The 19,374-nt window shown below is 34.5% G+C and overlaps 1 protein-coding gene across 2 annotated transcripts in view; it reads left to right on the forward strand.

The window, feature by feature from the left end:
• Positions 1–19,374, forward strand: part of ZZZ3 (zinc finger ZZ-type containing 3) — a 74,599-nt gene that overhangs the window by 46,014 nt on the left and 9,211 nt on the right. The window contains exons 5-9 of one of the 2 annotated variants that reach the window (XM_037500543.2): positions 12,939–13,077; positions 15,702–15,849; positions 15,932–16,047; positions 16,719–16,790; positions 18,290–18,391. In XM_037500543.2, the coding sequence (XP_037356440.1) occupies positions 12,939–13,077; positions 15,702–15,849; positions 15,932–16,047; positions 16,719–16,790; positions 18,290–18,391 (577 nt within the window). The remainder of the gene's footprint in view (positions 1–12,938; positions 13,078–15,701; positions 15,850–15,931; positions 16,048–16,718; positions 16,791–18,289; positions 18,392–19,374) is intronic. The other variant, XM_037500544.2, reaches the window with a different exon arrangement.

Here is a 19,374-nt window from a genome sequence, read left to right on the forward strand (position 1 = left end):
AACTATGTAATGTCCTAGTTGACTAATAAGTATTATACTAGTTATTTAATATATAACATTATAATTAATATGTTATGACAGTTATATGTATCTATATATAATTATTTTGCGGGGAAGCTTTCTTTTGTAAAAATAGAGACAAATATAAAGTGTTACGCATCCTTTGAAGGTCAGTGTGAAGATGATAAGCACTTATGAAATACTAATTACAACTCTAAGAAAAAGTGTCAGTAGGGATCCTCCCTCCCTATTCAGTCTGATATTGAAAAAAATGAAAATCTCAAACTTAACATAAACTAACATTTTAGTTAAATTAATCCAACTAAGTTAGTCTCCAGAACAATTCTTTCAACATTTTGTGTTGTGAAATTTATTATGAACGTAATTCTGTCTTTATCATATGAAACTATTATAAGGAACTAAAATCGCAAATAACTGCTTTGGTTTGAGAATCTTGCATAGTTTACATTTTACTTAAGTATTTTATCAGTTGTTTTACAACTTCTTTGGAAGAGAACTGTCAGTACTTTTAAAATTGCATAAATATTTCATACTTTAGGTGAATTCAAGAATTTTGGTGCTTGATATTTTAATTTTTTTTATTCCTAGGATGGTAGAAATAGGCATTAGATTTGAAATACTATTTTTTAATTAAACTTGTTGAAGCAATGGTTCATAAACTTTATAGAAATTTTACCTTGTTTAAAATGTAGATTCTTGGTCCCATGGTCAGACTATTTTAATAGATTTGGGATTATTTTGTAGATTTAAGTACTAGGCACCTTTATTTTTAACATGCATTTTGGGAATATGAATGCAGGTGGTCTTTAGGTCACTTTGAGAAACTTTGCATTTACAGACTTCCTTCTATCTTTAAGAGAATCCCTTGACTATATTTTGTAGAGAGGAAGGGAAACATCTTTTCTGCGGAGGAAGGTAATATTGAGAAATAGAGGCTATAGTAGAGAGATGTCTTTGAGAACATCATCATTTCTTTGAGTCGAAAATAAACTATTGAAATCTTTCAGCCTTCTAGAGGACTTCCGCTAATAGGCAATATAACTTAAACACCACAACAAAAATGCAAATTCAGGTTACATGAAATTAGTGATGATTAATTTGAAAATAGGCAATATTCTTTCAAATGTCTTTTTCTAGTATCTTAATCACCTAGCAGTAACTTGAATTGGCAGACATTAAAGAAATAGGCAATTCTGGTTTTGAGAAATTTGACATTGAATGACAGTAGTTTTTAGCTACTATATTCAGAGTCCCATGTATAATTAAAGTTGCCTTGAAGATAGAGTGAAAAAATAACCGTAATTTGTTAATCATGCTTATAAATCATATAAAAATTATTGTTTATAGATCTGCATCTGTTTTGATTTGCTAGTTTTAGTGTACTCCTAGTTTGGCACTGGCACTGTGATTTGGGACTCCAAAGTTGCAGTGCTTTTCTTAAAGCTGGTGCTTCAGTCTTATAGATCCTTTATCAATCAACAAACATGTACCCTGTATCTACCGAGTGCCTACTCTAAGATTGACTAAGATTTGGTCCCTTTCCCTGAGGAGTTTTAAGGAGAAACATTTTAAACCACTGTCCAGCCTTTTCTAGCCAATCATTTGTATTTTAGTCATGCCTTTGTGTGTTCAGTTCTCCTAGTACTTTGTTTCCTTTTACCACTGAACTTTCTTCTTATGTCTGCATTATCAGTTAACAATTCAGTTATCTTCAGGGCATTTATGATCTATTAATTTTCCTTAATACTTGGGATGTGATTATAATGTATTTGTATGCTTGTTGCTTTCCTTCCCAAGAAAGTGGTTTAGAATAGATGAACAACTGGTAATTATCAAATACATAGAAGGAAGTTTTTTATTCCGTTCACAACTTTACTTTGTTTTTATCTGTCCTTGTTTCCTTTCCTTGTCTGACCTAAATCCCCCAATCTTAAAGTCCACAGCTTTCTTGCCAACATATTTTCCTCCCCTCTTCCATTGCTTTTCCTTTTGTTACTTACTGCTGAAGAAAAATCACCCATTTCTGCTCATCAGTTCTGCTGTAAATTTATAGTTTATAGTTGGGTGCTTCTCAGGTTCCCTATACCTTTCTTTCTAATCAACTTTTTCTTTCTTTTTTTAAGTGAAATTTTCAGGAGACATTCCCCTTACCACTGTTGGTTCCTTTGATTGGTCCAATAATAATAAATCGACACTTGAGAAATTAGCAAGAGAAAAGAGAAACAACTTCATGCTCAACAGAGGTCCATAAAATATGCATCTTAGTGAATTACCAAAACAGCAGTTTATGTAATTTTTAGACAAAGAAGCTGTAAATTTGCGAACAACAAACAACAAAGAAATTTCTTAAGTGTTTTGTTTTGGACAACTAATTTGGTGGGTTAGGCAGAGCTTGATTTCATAACTTCTGGCTCTTATCTTTGGTACCTCTCCAACTTTCTGCTGGGAGGGTACCTTTTACAGAGATGTATATCCTGCTTTCAGGGAGAAGAGAGGAGGAGGACAAGAGACAACTCCTGTTTTTAGAATTTTAGAAGCAAGGGAGGTGGCTTAGGGTATCATTCATTTGTCGACTTTCTTTAATGTAAAATAATTAATATGCTTAATATGCTCCTTAGGCACACCTTGGGCAGCCTGATCTGGGGCCTGACACAATTTTAAGTATTTTTTACTCTCATTAAGCTACCAGATACTCACTCCACGGACGACCTAGTTTTCTACTTCATGAGAAAATAGAAGGCAACAGAGCAGAACTACTGCAATCAAAATCTTGCCACATATATTTCTGTATCTGTACCCATCCTTTGTGTGAGAGTATAAAGCCTATTGATTATGCTCTTGGGACTCAGAGAAGGTTACATAGCTTCAAATTAACCACTTAAAATGTCGGGCAAGTTATGTAGCCTTCTTGAAGATTTATTTCCCCCTCTATAAAAGGAAAGTAATAATGCATGTATGGCCAGCTGTTGCTTGTAAAGGGCTTAGCATAATATCTTACAAGTACTATACTTTAAATACGAAGAGATGATGATGTTGATGTTAAAAACAACTTTAATTAGTGGAGGAAGGGATCTCTTTTTCTTATCCGAAGCTAAGCCTTCTACCAGTGAAGTAGGCCCCATCCTCTCTGACCTTTTTTTTAGAGACCTTGCCCTGTGTTCTGCTACCCTCTACTGATTTTTCAGAATCAGCCGTAGTGTGCACTTTCCCAACAGCATTTAAGCATGCTTAAGTTTTTCCTGTTTTAAAAGTCATTTTTGGATATCCTGTATACTTTTTCAACTATTGTCCTACTTAGCTTTCTCCTTTAACAACTATGATTTCTTGACTACCATGATTCTACATCCTGTTTCTACTTTACCTTTCACTCATTCCTAAGTATTGATTGAAGTCTAGCTTCGACCTCCATCACTTTGCTGGGGTGGCTTCCGGTGATTTTCTTGTATGAAATTCAACAGACATACCTCAGTCTTTTACCTTATGCTTTTTTATTAGAATTTGATTTTGTAGGATCACCTTTTTTGCAACACTTTATCTGCCTTTATGATATGTTACTTTTGTCTAGACAGTTAATAAATGCTGGGCTTATAGGTTTGTAGTGCCTATCTCATAAATCTCTGAAATTACTCACTTTTCTAACTCCATTCCCACTACTTTAAACAGTCTGTCTTCCCCTTGGTAATTACAGTGACTCATTAATTGATTTCCCTCAAGAATCTTGCTTCACTCTATTTTTACTCTGATTTATACCAAACTTGTTTTTTGCCTAGAAGCATTCCTGCATAATGTCCCTTTTGTTTGGAACAATCCTTGAACTGTGATGTATTTTTGCAATTTGTTTGTTTTTAGCCCTTTCTTTCCGGCCCTTCAATATACTCCAGGCTCATCTACCCAGTCTTAGAAATTAGCTCTCTCTTCAAGGAATCTTCGTTCCATTTTTTGGCAGATGATATTAGAGGACAGTATTTGGATGCTATGTGTGCTTACTGCTACTGGGATGTTGTTAACTTTATTTAGCTGTCTCAACTGGCAGAGGAAGATACTGTGAATATATACTACCTTGTGGATGCATGCATATCTATAAATATTTTTGTACTAATACTAAGGTAAATATATGTTCATATTTATATGAATTCCTGTCTCTAATCCACTGTATTGCCACATGATCATTCTAGATCCCCCAGCTTATCTGTATCTTCAGCACTGACAAATCTGACTGCTTACCACCCATTTATTTGTTTAATTCCATTATGTATGTTTAGCAATATTAGAATTGTTAACTCTTACTCTTCATGGGAAATGACTGTCAACTAGAACTTAATGCTGTGTACAGTTTCTTTTGCCTTTAGTTTTACAGATACCACTCACTTCCAAGTTAGCTGGATCAGGAGGACCTTTTCTTTCAACAGTGAGGTTGCTTCATACAATTGGAATATAGTTAGATCCTCTTGTCACAGGTTACACTTTAGATCCCTTGACCTTTTAAATGATTTAAAAGCACTTGGTTTTTGGTTTTAAAACATTAAGGTTGGGCCTCCCTGGTGGCGCAGTGGTTGAGCACTGGGCTGCGAAGCTGCCCGCAGCCTCTGCAACACTGGTTCGATCCCCGGGCGCAGGCCAGGGTCCCACATGGCGCGGGTCCAACATGGCACACAGACCTCTCCTGCCCTGCCCGCTGCTTCCCTCAGCAGTGTACTTTGTCAGTCTGCCAGTTCTGTTCCCTGCTCTGGCTCTGGTGAATTCTCTCACCCACCGCACATCTGACTGTTCCCAGAGCTTGTATAAATAAATAAACAAGCATCTTAAAAAAACAAAAACAAAAAACATTAAGGTTCATTCTCTATATACTTTCAAGTTTTATTGGTTATGCATCCAGTATTACAATATCACAGTATCATTAAAAATGATTTTACTGGTATTAACAATCCTCTATGCTTTGTGTATTCAACCTCTTACCTTCCCTCACACTTCTGAGAACTAAGCTATTTACTGTCTCTATAGCTTTACCTTTATAAGATATCATATAATTGGAGTCATATACCTTTTTCAGCGTGAAGTAATTTATTTTTTAAATGTTCTTACCTAGTATCTTTAGAAACATTGTCTCAGAATGACCTTGATGGAAGTCTAGTTCAAACTTATACCTAAGACATCTTTCCCTACAGTGTCTTTTGATGTTGCTTGTTCAGTATCTATTTGAACTTATGTAAGTCTTTCCTTATGTTGAGCCTCAGATTCCTCCCTGGAACATCTACTCAGTGATGCGAATTTGACTTTGGGATGATTTAGAATAGGTCTATTCTTTTTTCTACATAGTAGACTCTCACATTGGGGTCTTTTCCACCTCCCCCCAGTGATTTTTTTAATTTCTCAAAGGATCTCATATCTTGAACGCAGTTTTAATGCTCTTTTGCCATCTAAATTTCTTTTAGCTTTTCTGCTCTTCAGAACCCTATCTGGTTAACAATTTCTGGGTATTCTTCAGTGTTAAATATGGTGTTGAGAAAGTAACTTTAACTACCAGTTACTTAGCTTTCTATGTGGTCTCCATGGCTGTTTTCATCTTTCTCAAATTTGTCTTATACATTACAGCTATATTAGCCCTTCAAATGCAGATGTTTGCTTGTATGATCATTGTTCGACTTACAGTTTTATTCCATATAGTGATACTTTATGCGGCCATGCTTCAGAATAGAATATGGAGTATTTTTGTTTTTAATACAGACATGCTCAACTTACACTTCCTAGGGATTCTGGAAGTAAAAAGTAATTTTGGAGACTCTTATTTTGTATAAAGAGGAAACTGAAGGCCTGATAGATGTCTAATTGGTTTGTGCTTAAGCATATTTTGTCAGAATGGAACTACAACCCATATCTCTTGGTCCAATCCAATCTATAGCTCTTTCTACTAATTTAAAGACTTCAGTGATTTCATTTTACCTTTATGTTGTATTTATCTACACTATCACTTTTCTCTCACTTAACCTCCTTATACTATACCTTGCATTATTCTACCTGGATTATCGTGACTTCTTTTCCTTTTCCTGTCAAAAATCATACATTTTTTTAGGATTCAGATTGTTTTTTACTACTTCTATGAAATACTGCTTGGATTTCCTAGGAATGATCACTTTGTTTATATCATACTTCTGCACTCATCATGGTTAATCACATTTTATATATGTGTTTTCTCTTACACTACATTAATCATTATGATTCTTGCAAATTTTAGAAATCAACTAGGAATTTTATAAATGTTCTTGTTTTTGAATATTTAAATAAGCATCTGTCAGTGTACACACTGCATAGTGTAATTATCTTGAGGGTAGGACTACTTGTTTATACTTGTATCCTTCAGAATAGCTAATGTAGTGCTTTGTTCAATTAAATGTGCTTGCTTGATAAATGTTTGAATGGATCATACATATTCCAGTCAATATTGTTTCTTTTTTGAGCAGCCACTTTACACTTTAACAGTTGAACTTATGATGATTTTCAAGCCTTACAATTTTTTGTGCATGTCAAGGCAAGTTCATGCCATCTTATAGTTGTCTAGTTATTTTGTAGTTTAATTCTAGATTTTCTGTATATACGGTTAAATTCATCTTGTGTGATATTTTAGCTTGCTTGGTATTTTTAATGGTGATTTTTTTTTTTTTTTTTTTTTTTTGGTCTACAGTATTTCCTATCCTCCTCAATGTATTTGATAAGAATGCCTTTTATATATCCATCTAAATCTTAAGTGTTGAAAAGGATTGAGACTATGTACCTACCTGAAGTACTCATAAGATACCATAAGTACTATTAAAATAGTGTTCTGTATGTAGTGGTTTAACCACTGGAAAGACAACCATCCAAGTAACTATTCAGCTCATTTTCTTTTGTAGGTTCTGTTTGTTTTCATCTTTATGAGCACTTTTTATGTCTCTTTAACCATAATATGCTACTGGACTGTATTAAGAAAGTAGAAAAATGACTTTCTTTTCAAGGATCACAAATATAATAAAAAACTAGAAGAAGTATGCCTAAAAATTCCTGCCTTCAAGAAGTATACTATTCACTGACCCTTGAAATCTCCAGTCCCTTCATAAACTACAACCATTATATTTCTGGTAATTTCTTTTTGGAAGTAACCATGAAAGAAAGTGATTAATGCATTATAAGTAGACACTGTGAAGTAGAGGAAACTTATCTCTTAGATCTTTTCAAATATCTTCCTTCCTGAGAGCAGTAATTTGGCATACTTCTTGCTGCAGACAGAGCTTATAAACTCAGGTCTCACATATAATTCTGTATAAGAAAAAGTGACAATGCTACATTTATGTATACAATATAAAGTTAATATACTTACAACTCAGGAAGAGTTAAAAGTAATATAAGGAAATAATGATCAGAGACCAGAGTCAAACAAGTATCTTGTAATTCTGGAGTGTTTCACTTTGAAAAAAGCTTTTGCAGTGATTTAAATGGCTCATTCTTCTCATATTATAGCTGAGGAAGCTAAGGGCCAAGGTTTAATGACTTAGATAAGGTCCCATTAGTTATTTGTTGATAAAGGATCTTGAACCTGGACTCCTGTGTGAATCTTAAATTTATAAAAGAGTAAGTGATTTTGCTAACATTTTCTTCCCGATAAACTTTTCCTTAACAAATTTGTGTTATATCTCAAAACAGTGATACATTTACATATAACTACACAACAATTATGAAATAGACAGCCCCTGTAATTGTTTAGCCATGATGTAGGTTAAGAAATAAAACATTGACAGCCTTCCAGAAGTCCCATGGAATAGTTCCTTAGTTGTGTGCCATTCCTCTTCTCAGAGATAACCACTATCTTTTGAGAAAATCACTTTACTGTTTTACAAGGTCTTACAACCTATGTTCATATCCCTAAGCAATAAAGTTTAGTTTAGTTTTTGAACCATAATATGTGTGCTCTTTTGTTATTATGTTTGTGATAGTGATTTGTGTTGTTATAAATAAATACAGTAATACATGACTTAATGATAGGGATATGTATAAGGTGATTTCTAGTCTATGTGAATATCATAGAGTATAATTACATAAACCCTTATGGTGTGGCCTGCTACACATCTAGGCTAATAGGTATATGCTGTTGGGGCCACCATCATATATGTGGTCTATTATTGACCAGTACATTGTTAAGCAGTGCATGACTATAGATAGAATTTTCCATGTTCATTTCTGTGTAGTATTCTATTGTAGATCTATGACACAGTTTATCCATTCTACTTAGATGTATATTTGGATTGTTTCTGGCTTGGGGTTATCATGATAAGCCTGCTGTAAACATATCATGACAAGCCTGCTGTAAACATGTATAGTCCAGATATTCTTGAGTCTACATACCTTTATGGCAAGTATCTGGGTCTTGGGGTATGTGTATCTTCAGTCTTAGTATTTCATAACAAACAGGCATTTCTTCTACTTAGATTTATCTACTTCCAGTTCACCCTTTTTCCTGGGATGTTGCCATCTAGTGTCACAGGCAAGAATATAGGCTTGTTTCTGAGTCTCTACCTTTGGTAGATCCTAGACGCTAACTTTGATCTTCCACCATTTTAAGCTATCAAAAACACTGCTCTGTCTTTCACTCTCTTTTGAATCAGTAAATTGTTAGGGCAAAAGTGCCCCAAAGCATGTTTAAATTTTTTGGCTTTCATCTTTTTCATAGTAATACCTCATGATTCTGTTAGCTCTCATCATTTTAAAGCCTTTTAAATATTTTTTCTAGCTTGTCTTCAATGAAGAATTTGTTCTGAATTTGTGTCATCTATAATTCCCAAAGAGGAAATTTGTTCTCACTGAGTTTTGGGTTTTAATTGTTTTTTAAAAATTTGAATTTGCTTTCTTTTCAAAGCTACATAGTTTTGGTAATTTCCCATTATTCCCTGTTGCTACTTTCGAGTTCACCTTTTATTCTTTGTGTCTTGCTTTCTTGTATGTTTGATAATTTTGAAATGTCTGCTGTTAACCTTCCTTTGGAAAATTATTTATGGGTTATAGGCCTCAGGTGAATGAAGATGTGTGCTTCAGAGAGAATTGCATTTGCTACTGTAGATATCTTGGTGGGGAATGAGGTGTGTTTACAGTCTGGAACGACTGCTTTAAACTATAGTCATGGCTTAACTTTTTAAGCTATCTGTGTATTATGACTTGAGGTAGTAAATATGTACAAGGACTCTCTGTGGTAACAGCTTTTTATGCTTGAAACTCTTCTCTCCTTTCCTTAGTCTGTTGAGGCAACAACTCTTCTATGGGATGGGAGTGTTAGACAGGGTTGAAGCTTAATAGGAGAAGGTCTCCTATTAGAATACCTACCTTGATGTCTTTGTTTACTCTTCCCTGGCCAAGTGAAATACAGAAAATTGAACTCAAGCTTATATAGTTTAGTACCTTGCTGCTGCTTCTATGCTTTACAAGTAAACAGGACTTTTTTTTACTTTTTTTTTTCAAGATTTATTTGTTTATGCATACAAGAACAGGGGTACAGGCTGGAGGTATGGGGTGTGAGAGGACTCGCCAGAGACCGAGTGGGGAGTAGAATAGGTGGATTGACTGAAATACACTGCTGAGGGGAGCAGTGGGCGAGATAGGAGAGGTCTGCTGCACCATGTGGGTCACCTCCCTGACTAGGGATCGAACTTGTGCTGCAGTGGCTGCGGATAGCTTCATAGTGCTGTGTCTTAACCCCTTGTGCCACCAGGGAGGCCCTTTACTTGTTTTTAATTCAGAACTCTCAGATATTTTCAGTATGGGGTTGATCTTTATACCTGGAAAGACATATCAGAAACTGAGGAATTTGTTTTAATTTAACACAGAATATCTTAAAAGCTTTTTTATTATTCTCTAATAACAATTGGAGTTTCATAGGAGGTGAGTGGGAGAACATTTGTGAATTGTTGAATTTGTAGTTTCTGTAGAATCAGTGTGCGAAACCCTTCACAAAGGAAGAGAAAATAGTATATAGCCTCCTGTTTCACCAAGTAGATTTTTTAAAAATGTGTATTCTATTCACATAAAAATAATTTCTGTGCAAACCTGTATGTGCCTAATGAGCCCAGTATTTTGCAGGAAGTAGAAATAGCACACTTAACTGAAATAATGATGCAGTTAGGGAAAATTGAGGCATTTGCCTCCCAAATTGTTTTAAAGTGGTAAATACTAGAAGGGATTATGTTACTCTTTAAAATGTCCAATGAGTCAATGCATTTTATACATGTTTTTATTTGGTTGAAAATGTAATTCCACATGTATCTTGCTCTTGTATTATTTCCTTCTGGCACATAAATCTGTGCTTATATGCACATATATATGCCTGTGAAAACTGATTATCAGTTTTTTATATCTCTTTAAGTGAAGTTGAATGACGAGTGCATTTATTCTGTTACATCCGTATTTTTTTTCTCTTTAAAGTCATCATTAAAATAGTATTCAAGCTGTTCTTTCCCAGTACCAAAGTGTAGTGAATAGCTTCTTTGTTACTCAGTTTTTATTTAAGAAAATTTTAAAACTTTGGTAAACCAAAATAAAAATATGATAAACATCTGTATGCCAGTTAGCTAGTTATGAGTTGTTGACAACTTTTTGTAGTATTTGTTCTTTTCTTCTCTACTTTCCTCTCATCCTTTCTGCTACCCCATGCAGTACTATAATTTATTTTCTGAATCATTTAAAAGTATTTTGTATATTCATCATCCTTATACTTGTTTTACTTTCTTAAAACAAGACCATTCTCCTGCATAACCTTACATACCTTATCATAGCCCAGCAGTTTGACATTGATGCAGTAAAATGATGTAATTCACAATTTATATTTCAGTTTTTCTGCTTTCCTTTAAAAAATGACCTTACAGCTATGAACACCCTTTGATCTAATGTAAGATTAAGCATTACATTTGGTTGTCGTGGCCCTATCCTTTCATCTAGAGCAGGGCTTAGTAAACTTTTCCTTAAACAGCCAGAGAATAAATATTTTAGAATTTGGAAATCATGTGGTTTCTGTTGTAGCTATTGTACTCTGATTGTAGTTAGAAAACAACCAAGGACATTATTTAAACAGATGAGTGTGGTTTTGTTCCAATAACACTTAATAAAAACAGGCAGACCATGAGTTTCTTCCCTGTGTTAGTGTGGCACTTTTAAGCTTCTGCTTTTTTCCATATTACCCTAGTTTTACTTGTGCCTCACTGTTAACTGTGTTTATGGCAGTTTCCTAAAAGTTTAATGGATGTACAGTTGTATTTATATTGATGATAAAGAAAGGCGCAACTCATTCTTAAAATATGGGTCAATTATTAAGACACCATGACAGCTAATGGGGTGGGAGGTCATGAAGGTGGAGTAAGGCAGTTAAGAGTATTCAGGAGAGCATAGGTTCTAGTAGCCACTCACTGTCATTACCCTAGATTGAATCAGGGTGTGCTTGCCTGGTAGAAACAGCCAGCACAGGCAGGATTTGTATACCTCAAAACAAAAGGAGACTTAGTGAAAATGAGTTTAGACTTTAACTTCTGTAACTTATCTAAGAATGACAGTATTGCCTTTGCTTTCTAACTTAGAGTTCTAACTTTCAAATGAGGTATCTCTAGGTTGAGAGGAATCTTTTAGCAGTTTTTACCTTAATTATTAAACATTTCATTGGGGACTAGTTAACACGGTACTTGAGAACAAGAATAAAGTGTGCTTTTAGTCAAGGGGTTGAGAAAGTATTCTGATAGAGAATGTCATGTCATTCATGGTTATGAATCTCAAACTTGCATTTTTTTACCTTTAAAATTTATGCCAGTTTGCTGACTTCTGAATTTTGAAGGTTCATTATATTTTCTGATTGCATGGAACATTATTTGTCCATTCAAAAGGTATCTGTTGAGCATCTATGTGCTGGGAGGTGTGTTGCACACTAGATTAAAAAAAAAAAAAAAAAGATGTGTTTGCCATTATGGAGCTTATAGTCTAGAGCGAAACAGAATGCAAGTAATTTGAAGCCATAAGGGAAAATTGTGCTTCACTAATAATAAGTGAACTCAGAGTTGTTATTTTTTTTTCCCCCAGAATATGTTTTAGCATTCAGAGCTTTTGGGCTAACACATTTCAATATATGTATTGATATTTGAAATTATACTTTAGTCAGAGAGGTAGGATAGTTTGAACCACTGGAGAGGGGGAGGATGAGGGAGAGAGGGAATGATTTAGTATGTGTACTTAGTGAAATTTCAGGGTAATAACAGATGACAGATAGTAGATTCGTACAAATAAAATTGTTAAATGGAAGTAAAAAATACTTTAAAGCCTTTCTTTAAAAATGTTCAATACTTAAGAAGTTAACGTTTGTCTTTAGTTATGTGTTGAGGAACAATAATAATTAAGACTTCTTCTAAAATGGAAGGTATAATAGAGCAAGTGAGAATCATGAGACCTAAGACCATGTCTGATTTATGTGACAAACATAATCTAACTCTGGGCAAGAAAATGTATCTCAGATTTCGTATTGTAACAGACTACTGCAGAAGTGCTAAATTTGGTTCGCTCTCCTAGTGCTAAAATATTATGATTTTATTTTTATTTAACAATTTCTTAATGACTTTGTTGGACAGTCAACATTCTTATAATCTGTAATTATTCAGGTTTAAGAATTAAAAACTTAATATGGGGGAAATAAGGCTTTGCTTTCTCTAACTGATATTTTCTGACTAGGTACTTCGTATCTCAGGAAGACCTCATTTATTCCCAGTAATATGTTTTACTAAACTCTTTCAGGTAACTTTAAAAAGACTGTGTGACTTAATAGTAGATCATGGCTTGAACTCAGTTTTATTTATTGTTGTAACTAGGAAATTTTAGTGAGTTTTGTTTTTTTTGTTTTGTTTTTTTGGTCTTTTTTTGGTCTCTAGTTATCAGAGACTGTTACAGACAATTGCTGTACTCGAGGCTCAACGTTCTCAAGCAGTCCAGGATCTTGAAAGTTTAGGCAGACATCAGAGAGAGGCACTAAAGAATCCCATTGGATTTGTGGAAAAACTCCAGAAGAAGGTATATATTGAGCACTTTTTAAGATTTATTGAGATATATTTGGTAATAACTTTGTTTATTCTTTTTAAATGGTTATATACTTTTAAAATGTAAGATGTACTGCCTGCCTTCACTCTACCAAACACACAGGGAAATATGCCCCCATGAAAATATCTAGGAGCTCCTATTGGATATTTGTATAGGAATTTGATGTCATATCCTGGCCATTTTTCTAGAATTCCTGTTACCTTCCTACGTTGGGGTGTTTTTAGGACTTAAGGCTTTATTAACTGCTTTAGTTTTGAGTTACCTTTTAAATTCTTAACATAGCAAAATAGAAGCAATGATGATAAAACCAAAAAATATTTTAAATATCTTTAAAGTTATTGCCAAGTCTGTGAAGTAGAATAAAACTTATTTTGTTTTGAAATTCCTTTTTTAAGTGTGAAAATTTCTTCATTTTTCTGTTTTCCTTCAAACAGCTTTTCATGTTTAACAGTTAATCATTTAAATGTTATACCTGATATTATACCACCATTCTTGGTGTATAAATATGGGGATCAACTAGATGTGCATTTAGGTTATGTGTCTTGACTTAGGGGCCCACTAATTATTCAATACATTTGAGAGGCAAAATACTAATCAGCATTGTTGAAAAGATTAAAACTGAAAAAATATGAAAAAGAATCTTCACCTTAATAAAAAAAATGTAGTCTGTGTAGTATGACACCTTTAGTTATGAGTTACTTGTGTTAAAAGAGTAGCAAAAATGGTCTACAGTAGATGTTAAAGGAGCTATATTTCAGTTACATATATTATTTGGATTTTTGAAATCTGTATTCACTTGGCAAGCATTCCTTTTTCTCTGTTTCCAAAACATTGAAATTATAATGGAATTAGAGGCTCTATATTTGTTAAAACTTCTAAAATTTTTAGAACTTTGTTGTACCCTTGTTAAAGAGGACCCACTTAAGTTTTCATTGATTTTATACTGATGTTACTAAACAATTTGCTGGCACAGAAAGATACAGTACTTTACAATAATTATTTAAAATGGGTTAAGCTAAAATATGTGGTGTTAGAAAAGTGCATTTTAATAGAAAATTTATTGACCTTAATCTCATTTTATTCATGTTTCCAGATAGGCATAAAGATGCAATTAGGCTCATTTACTGGATTAGTATATAATTGATTATTTGCTGGTTTTCTGTTTCTAGGGTTTAGTTTATACTGAGTTTCTTTTCACTTTATTTCTGAAACAGATGTGATATTGACCATCTTAAGAATTTTTTTATAAAAATGTGTAGATTTAATATTAAATCCAGATTCTTGAATGTTCTTGAGGTGTGTTCCTTGCAAAAAAAAAAGTTTGTCTACTAGATTTAATTTAGAGGTAGATTCTTCAGTTTTTCTGTGTTTATTTATGCATGCTTAGTTTGCCTATTTCCTTTAGGTTTACTGTATTAATAAAGTTGTTGGTATGTGATCTGTTTAGTAGACATGTAACAACTCCCGATTGAAATTCATGAAACTTGTATTGAATGCAGTGAACATTTATGGCTTGTTAGTTTTCTTTCTTATTACCATCATTATATTAAAATACATTGCTTTCTAATTTTGCAAAAGTTGAGGCCTTAGGTCAATAATGTATTTTGATGATAATGGTATATTATGTCATACACAAAATAAAAACTAGAAATTGTGTCACAAAGTAGATTTTACTTGCAGTTCATAATTTAGGACCTGATTTTTTTCTCAGTGTTTTATTATGAACATTTTTAAATACTCAGAAAAGTTGAAAGTATTGTATAGTTAACACCTGTGTGTATATACACACCTGACTCCACAATGAACATTTTTACTATGTTTGCTTTATCCTGCATCTGTCAGTGCTTCTATTAATCCTTATATCTTATTTTAAGATGAATGCATTTGATGCATTTCAAAGTTGCAGGTAAAAACACTTCACACAAAAGTACTGCAGAATGTCGATCGTTAGCTAAAATTCTTTTTTTTTCTTTTTTTAAGGGAAAATTTACAGTCAGATTCACAAATCCTAATTGTACTATTCTGTGAGTTCTGACAAATACATAAATTCGTGCAATCTAAATTGCTATAGATAGAGATTATAGTCACCTGGTTTTAGTAATGATGCTAACTAATGACTTTTAAGGGTGGTTGATAAAATAACTAAATTCCAACTAAACTAAAGGTGTAACCTTGATTCTTAAAATGTCATACTTTTTTATAAATACAAGAATTACAGATTGAAAGTATCTCATCATTCTATGGTAAGTGAAGATGCAGGGGTACATTTCATTCATTGTAATCAAATACATTCTGTATTCTCAGAGATGAAAAGCTTTCTTTGCTATTTATGTTTAAAGTGTCAGTGATACGGTATAATATGTCTATATTTTTCAGCTTTATAGCTCTAAAAATAATAGTTATATTTTATTAAACTTGTTTTTCTTCATTATCATTTATTTTACCATTTTAATGTTAAGTTCATTAGCTATTGGATGCAGAGAATGAATAGAAAAACTTGATTGATGGTTATTTGGATTTGGGATCTGAAAATTTTGTGTAGTTGATTATTTCTTGAATTAAATTTAGATTGTCATTTTTATCTTTTTTCCCCCCAGGCTGATATAGGGCTTCCGTATCCCCAGAGAGTTGTTCAGTTGCCCGAGATTGTGTGGGACCAATATACCAATAGCCTTGGGAACTTTGAAAGAGAATTTAAAAATCGTAAAAGACATACTAGGAGAGTTAAGCTAGTTTTTGATAAAGGTAAGAAATTACATGGTAAGAATTTAAATAGAGAATTCTGGCAATCTAGCTTACATAATTCTATATATTGTCTTCTTTTTAGTAGGTTTACCTGCTAGACCAAAAAGTCCTTTAGATCCTAAGAAGGATGGAGAGTCCCTTTCTTACTCTATGTTGCCTTTGAGTGATGGTCCAGAAGGCTCAAACAGTCGTCCTCAGGTAAGTGTAATAAAGTGTTTGATTAGGAAAATTGAATTGTAGATAAAACTTTTTAAAATTACTTGTTTGTATTAAAAGTCAAGCAGCCTTTCACTGGAAGATAGTAAGGCATGAAATTTGAAATGAAGGGAGACTGGGTTGGAGCCCCAGTTTCACGAACTAGCTATGGAACTTCCAATGTCATTTATATTAAAGTCTCCAAGCTACAGTTTCCTTTTATATAAAATGTGATGAATATTACCAGTGTTGTAGAATTGTGAGGATTAAGTGAGCAGTACATGGAATATGCCTAATACAGTGACTGACATATATAACATTTACCTTACAGTTAGTTAAGAGCTCTTTGTGTATAGTAGAATGTAAACAGGATTTGAGTCCTGTCCTTGCCACTATTTGGTGAATTTCTGTAGACCTGTTACTTTTTCATTCAGAACACACATTTCCTTTTATACAAAATTAAAAAATAATCATCTATTTCACAGGATTGCTAGGAATTTATAAGAAACAAATGAAATAAAAGATTGTGAAAACATTTTGGAAACAGTTTTATGCAGTTTAAAAATAGAAACTAAAATATTTTGCAATAAATAAAAAATTCCACAATTTGTATAGCTTTATCAGTGGGTAGTCTGTTTTTTTCTTATTTGATTGATGCATTGTTTTATATGCAGATGATAAGAGGACGACTGTGTGATGATACCAAACCTGAAACATTTAACCAATTATGGACTGTTGAAGAACAGGTAATCTCTATTTCTAAATTGTGCAGATTAAGAAAAATAGTTTAGTCAGTATTATGAAAGAATGTTGTATATAGTCTCTCTTAATTATGAATTTAAAATATTTAAACTTATTGCTATCTAGCTTTTTGCATATTGCAAAAAAAAAATCGGGGTTTTGAGAACAGTAATTCCCTTTTGGGGATGATTTTTAAAGAAAGAACCTGGACTTGGGGAGGTACATAGAAGTAGGTAGCAAATGGATAGAATAAAGTAGATATTTTTATAAAACAACTTTGGGAGAAAGAAAAATCTCCGGCTAAGTAATGCCGTGCCTCAAAAATGCATTCTTTTTGTTGTGGAGAGTTGCTGACAAAGCCCAGTGTTTTGTTACATTTTGGCATATACAAGCTAGGATTGTGTGTGGGTAAGGCTTGAGACATCTTTGTCTCATTTTGCATATTAACCACATAATCTATAGTGAGTTTAGCAATATATAAAAAGCAATAGGAAGCCTTTATTTCTTTTTTTTTTTTAAAGATTTATTTATTTATGCATTTAACAGCAGGGTACAGGCCAGAGGTGTAGGGGGTGAGAGGATTCACCAGAGACAGCGTAGGGAAAAGAATAGGCAGATCAACTGAAATATACTGCTGAGGGGAGCAGCGGGCAAGTCAGGAGAGGTCTGCTGCGCCATGTGGGATGCTCCCTCTCTGACCGGGGGATTGAACTCATGCTGCAGAGGCTGCAGATAGCATCATAGGTTGCATTTTAACCCCTTGCATCACCAGGGAGGCCCAGGAAACCTTTATTTCAAGCATTCATATCATTCTGCATCTTTAGGACTGCGGGAGAATTTAGGAGGTAGTCAGAATATGAATATTTGAATAGAAGGCCAAACAAAGGAGGGAAGTCTCCTTTAGTAGTCTGTCAAGATTCAAATAAACTTATACATGTTTTTGTCAAATTTACAGGGACGAATTTAAACATAATTTAGTGAGTAAAGATGGTCGATGGAAATCACTGAAATGCATAAAATATCAAATTTACATTTTGTTTTCTTGCACTCTATTGAAGTGAATAGAAAATCTTTGCAAGGTCTTTCATAGATTTAAAATTGCTAATCTCATTTTCCTTGTGAAGTCTTAAGTTCCTAGAAAATTTTCCTATCATGAGAATTTCTATAAACTTCTCCCCCAAAGTTGGGAAGGGACAACAAAACAACACAAAAACAAACAGACAATTATAAACCAGAGACATCCTGCAAGGGAGGAGGGGGGAGCACAGGGGACTATGGTGATGGTGCATGGCTGCATTGATGAAGGAACTATATCTATGAGGACTACACCTGAGAGTAGGGTGGGTGAGGAGGGGAGAAAAGCAAACATTGTTTAAAAATGAACAATGATTTAAAAAATACAAGTAAAAACAAAACGTTTTAAAAAAAGCGAATGTGTTTATTTAGAAATTCAGTATTTTACATTGAATGCTTACATTCTTAAATTTGATCTTGTTTTGCATAGAAAAAGCTTGAACAGCTACTCCTGAAATATCCTCCTGAAGAGATAGAATCTCGACGCTGGCAGAAGATAGCAGATGAACTGGGCAATAGGACAGCAAAACAGGTAACTGAGGAGATAGCCCTGAATTGTCGGCATGTTTTGATAGTTTTTTTTTTTTTTTTAAAGATTTATTTATTTATTTATACAAGCACTGGGTACAGTCAGAAGTGCGGGAGGGTGAGAGAATTCACCAGAGCCAGAGCGGGGAGCAGAGCAGGCAGAAGAACCGAAGTTCACTGCTGAGGGGAGCAGCGGGCGGCTGGAGAGGTCTGCGCGCCATGTGGGACCCTCGCCCAGCGGCTGGGGAATCGAACTGGCGCTGCAGAGGCTGTGGGCAGCTTTGCAGCCCAGCGCTCAACCACTGCGCCACCGGGGAGGCCCAATAGTTTGTTTTTTGTTTTTTTTTTTTTTTTAAATATTTTAAGATTTATTTATTTATTTATTTATTTATTTATTTATTTATACAAGCACTGGGTACAGTCAGAAGCACGGGAGGGTGAGAGAATTCACCAGAGTCAGAGCAGGGAGCAGAGCAGGCAGAAGGACCGAAGTACACTGCTGAGGGGAGCAGCGGGTGGCAGGAGCGGTCTGCGCGCCATGTGGGACCCTCCTCAGGTGGCCGGGGAGCAGCCGGGGATCGAACCAGCGCCGCAGAGGCCGTGGGCAGCTTCGCAACCCAGCGCTCAACCGCTGCGCCACCGGGAGGCCCTGTTTTTTGTTTTTTTAAGATTTATTTATTTATGCATACAAGAACGGGGTACAGGCCAGAGGTTTGGGGGCAAGGGGTGAGAGCATTCACCAGAGAAAGAGTGGGGAACAGAACAGGCAGATTGACTGAAATACACTGCTGAGGGGAGCAGCGGGTGAGTCAGGAGAGGTCTGCTGCGCCATGTGAGTATCTCCCTGGCCAGGAATCGAACTCATGCTGCAGTGGCTGCGGATTGCTTCATAGATTGCGTCTTAACCCCTTGTGCCACCAGGGAGGCCGTTTTGGTAATTTTTTAAATGAAGGATAATGCAGTGGATCAGCAGATCTACCACGGGGT

This window comes from Talpa occidentalis, unplaced genomic scaffold, assembly GCF_014898055.3.
Source record: "Talpa occidentalis isolate TD23 unplaced genomic scaffold, MPIMG_talOcc4v2.1 talOcc4.9, whole genome shotgun sequence".
Classification (NCBI taxonomy): Eukaryota; Metazoa; Chordata; class Mammalia; order Eulipotyphla; family Talpidae; genus Talpa; species Talpa occidentalis.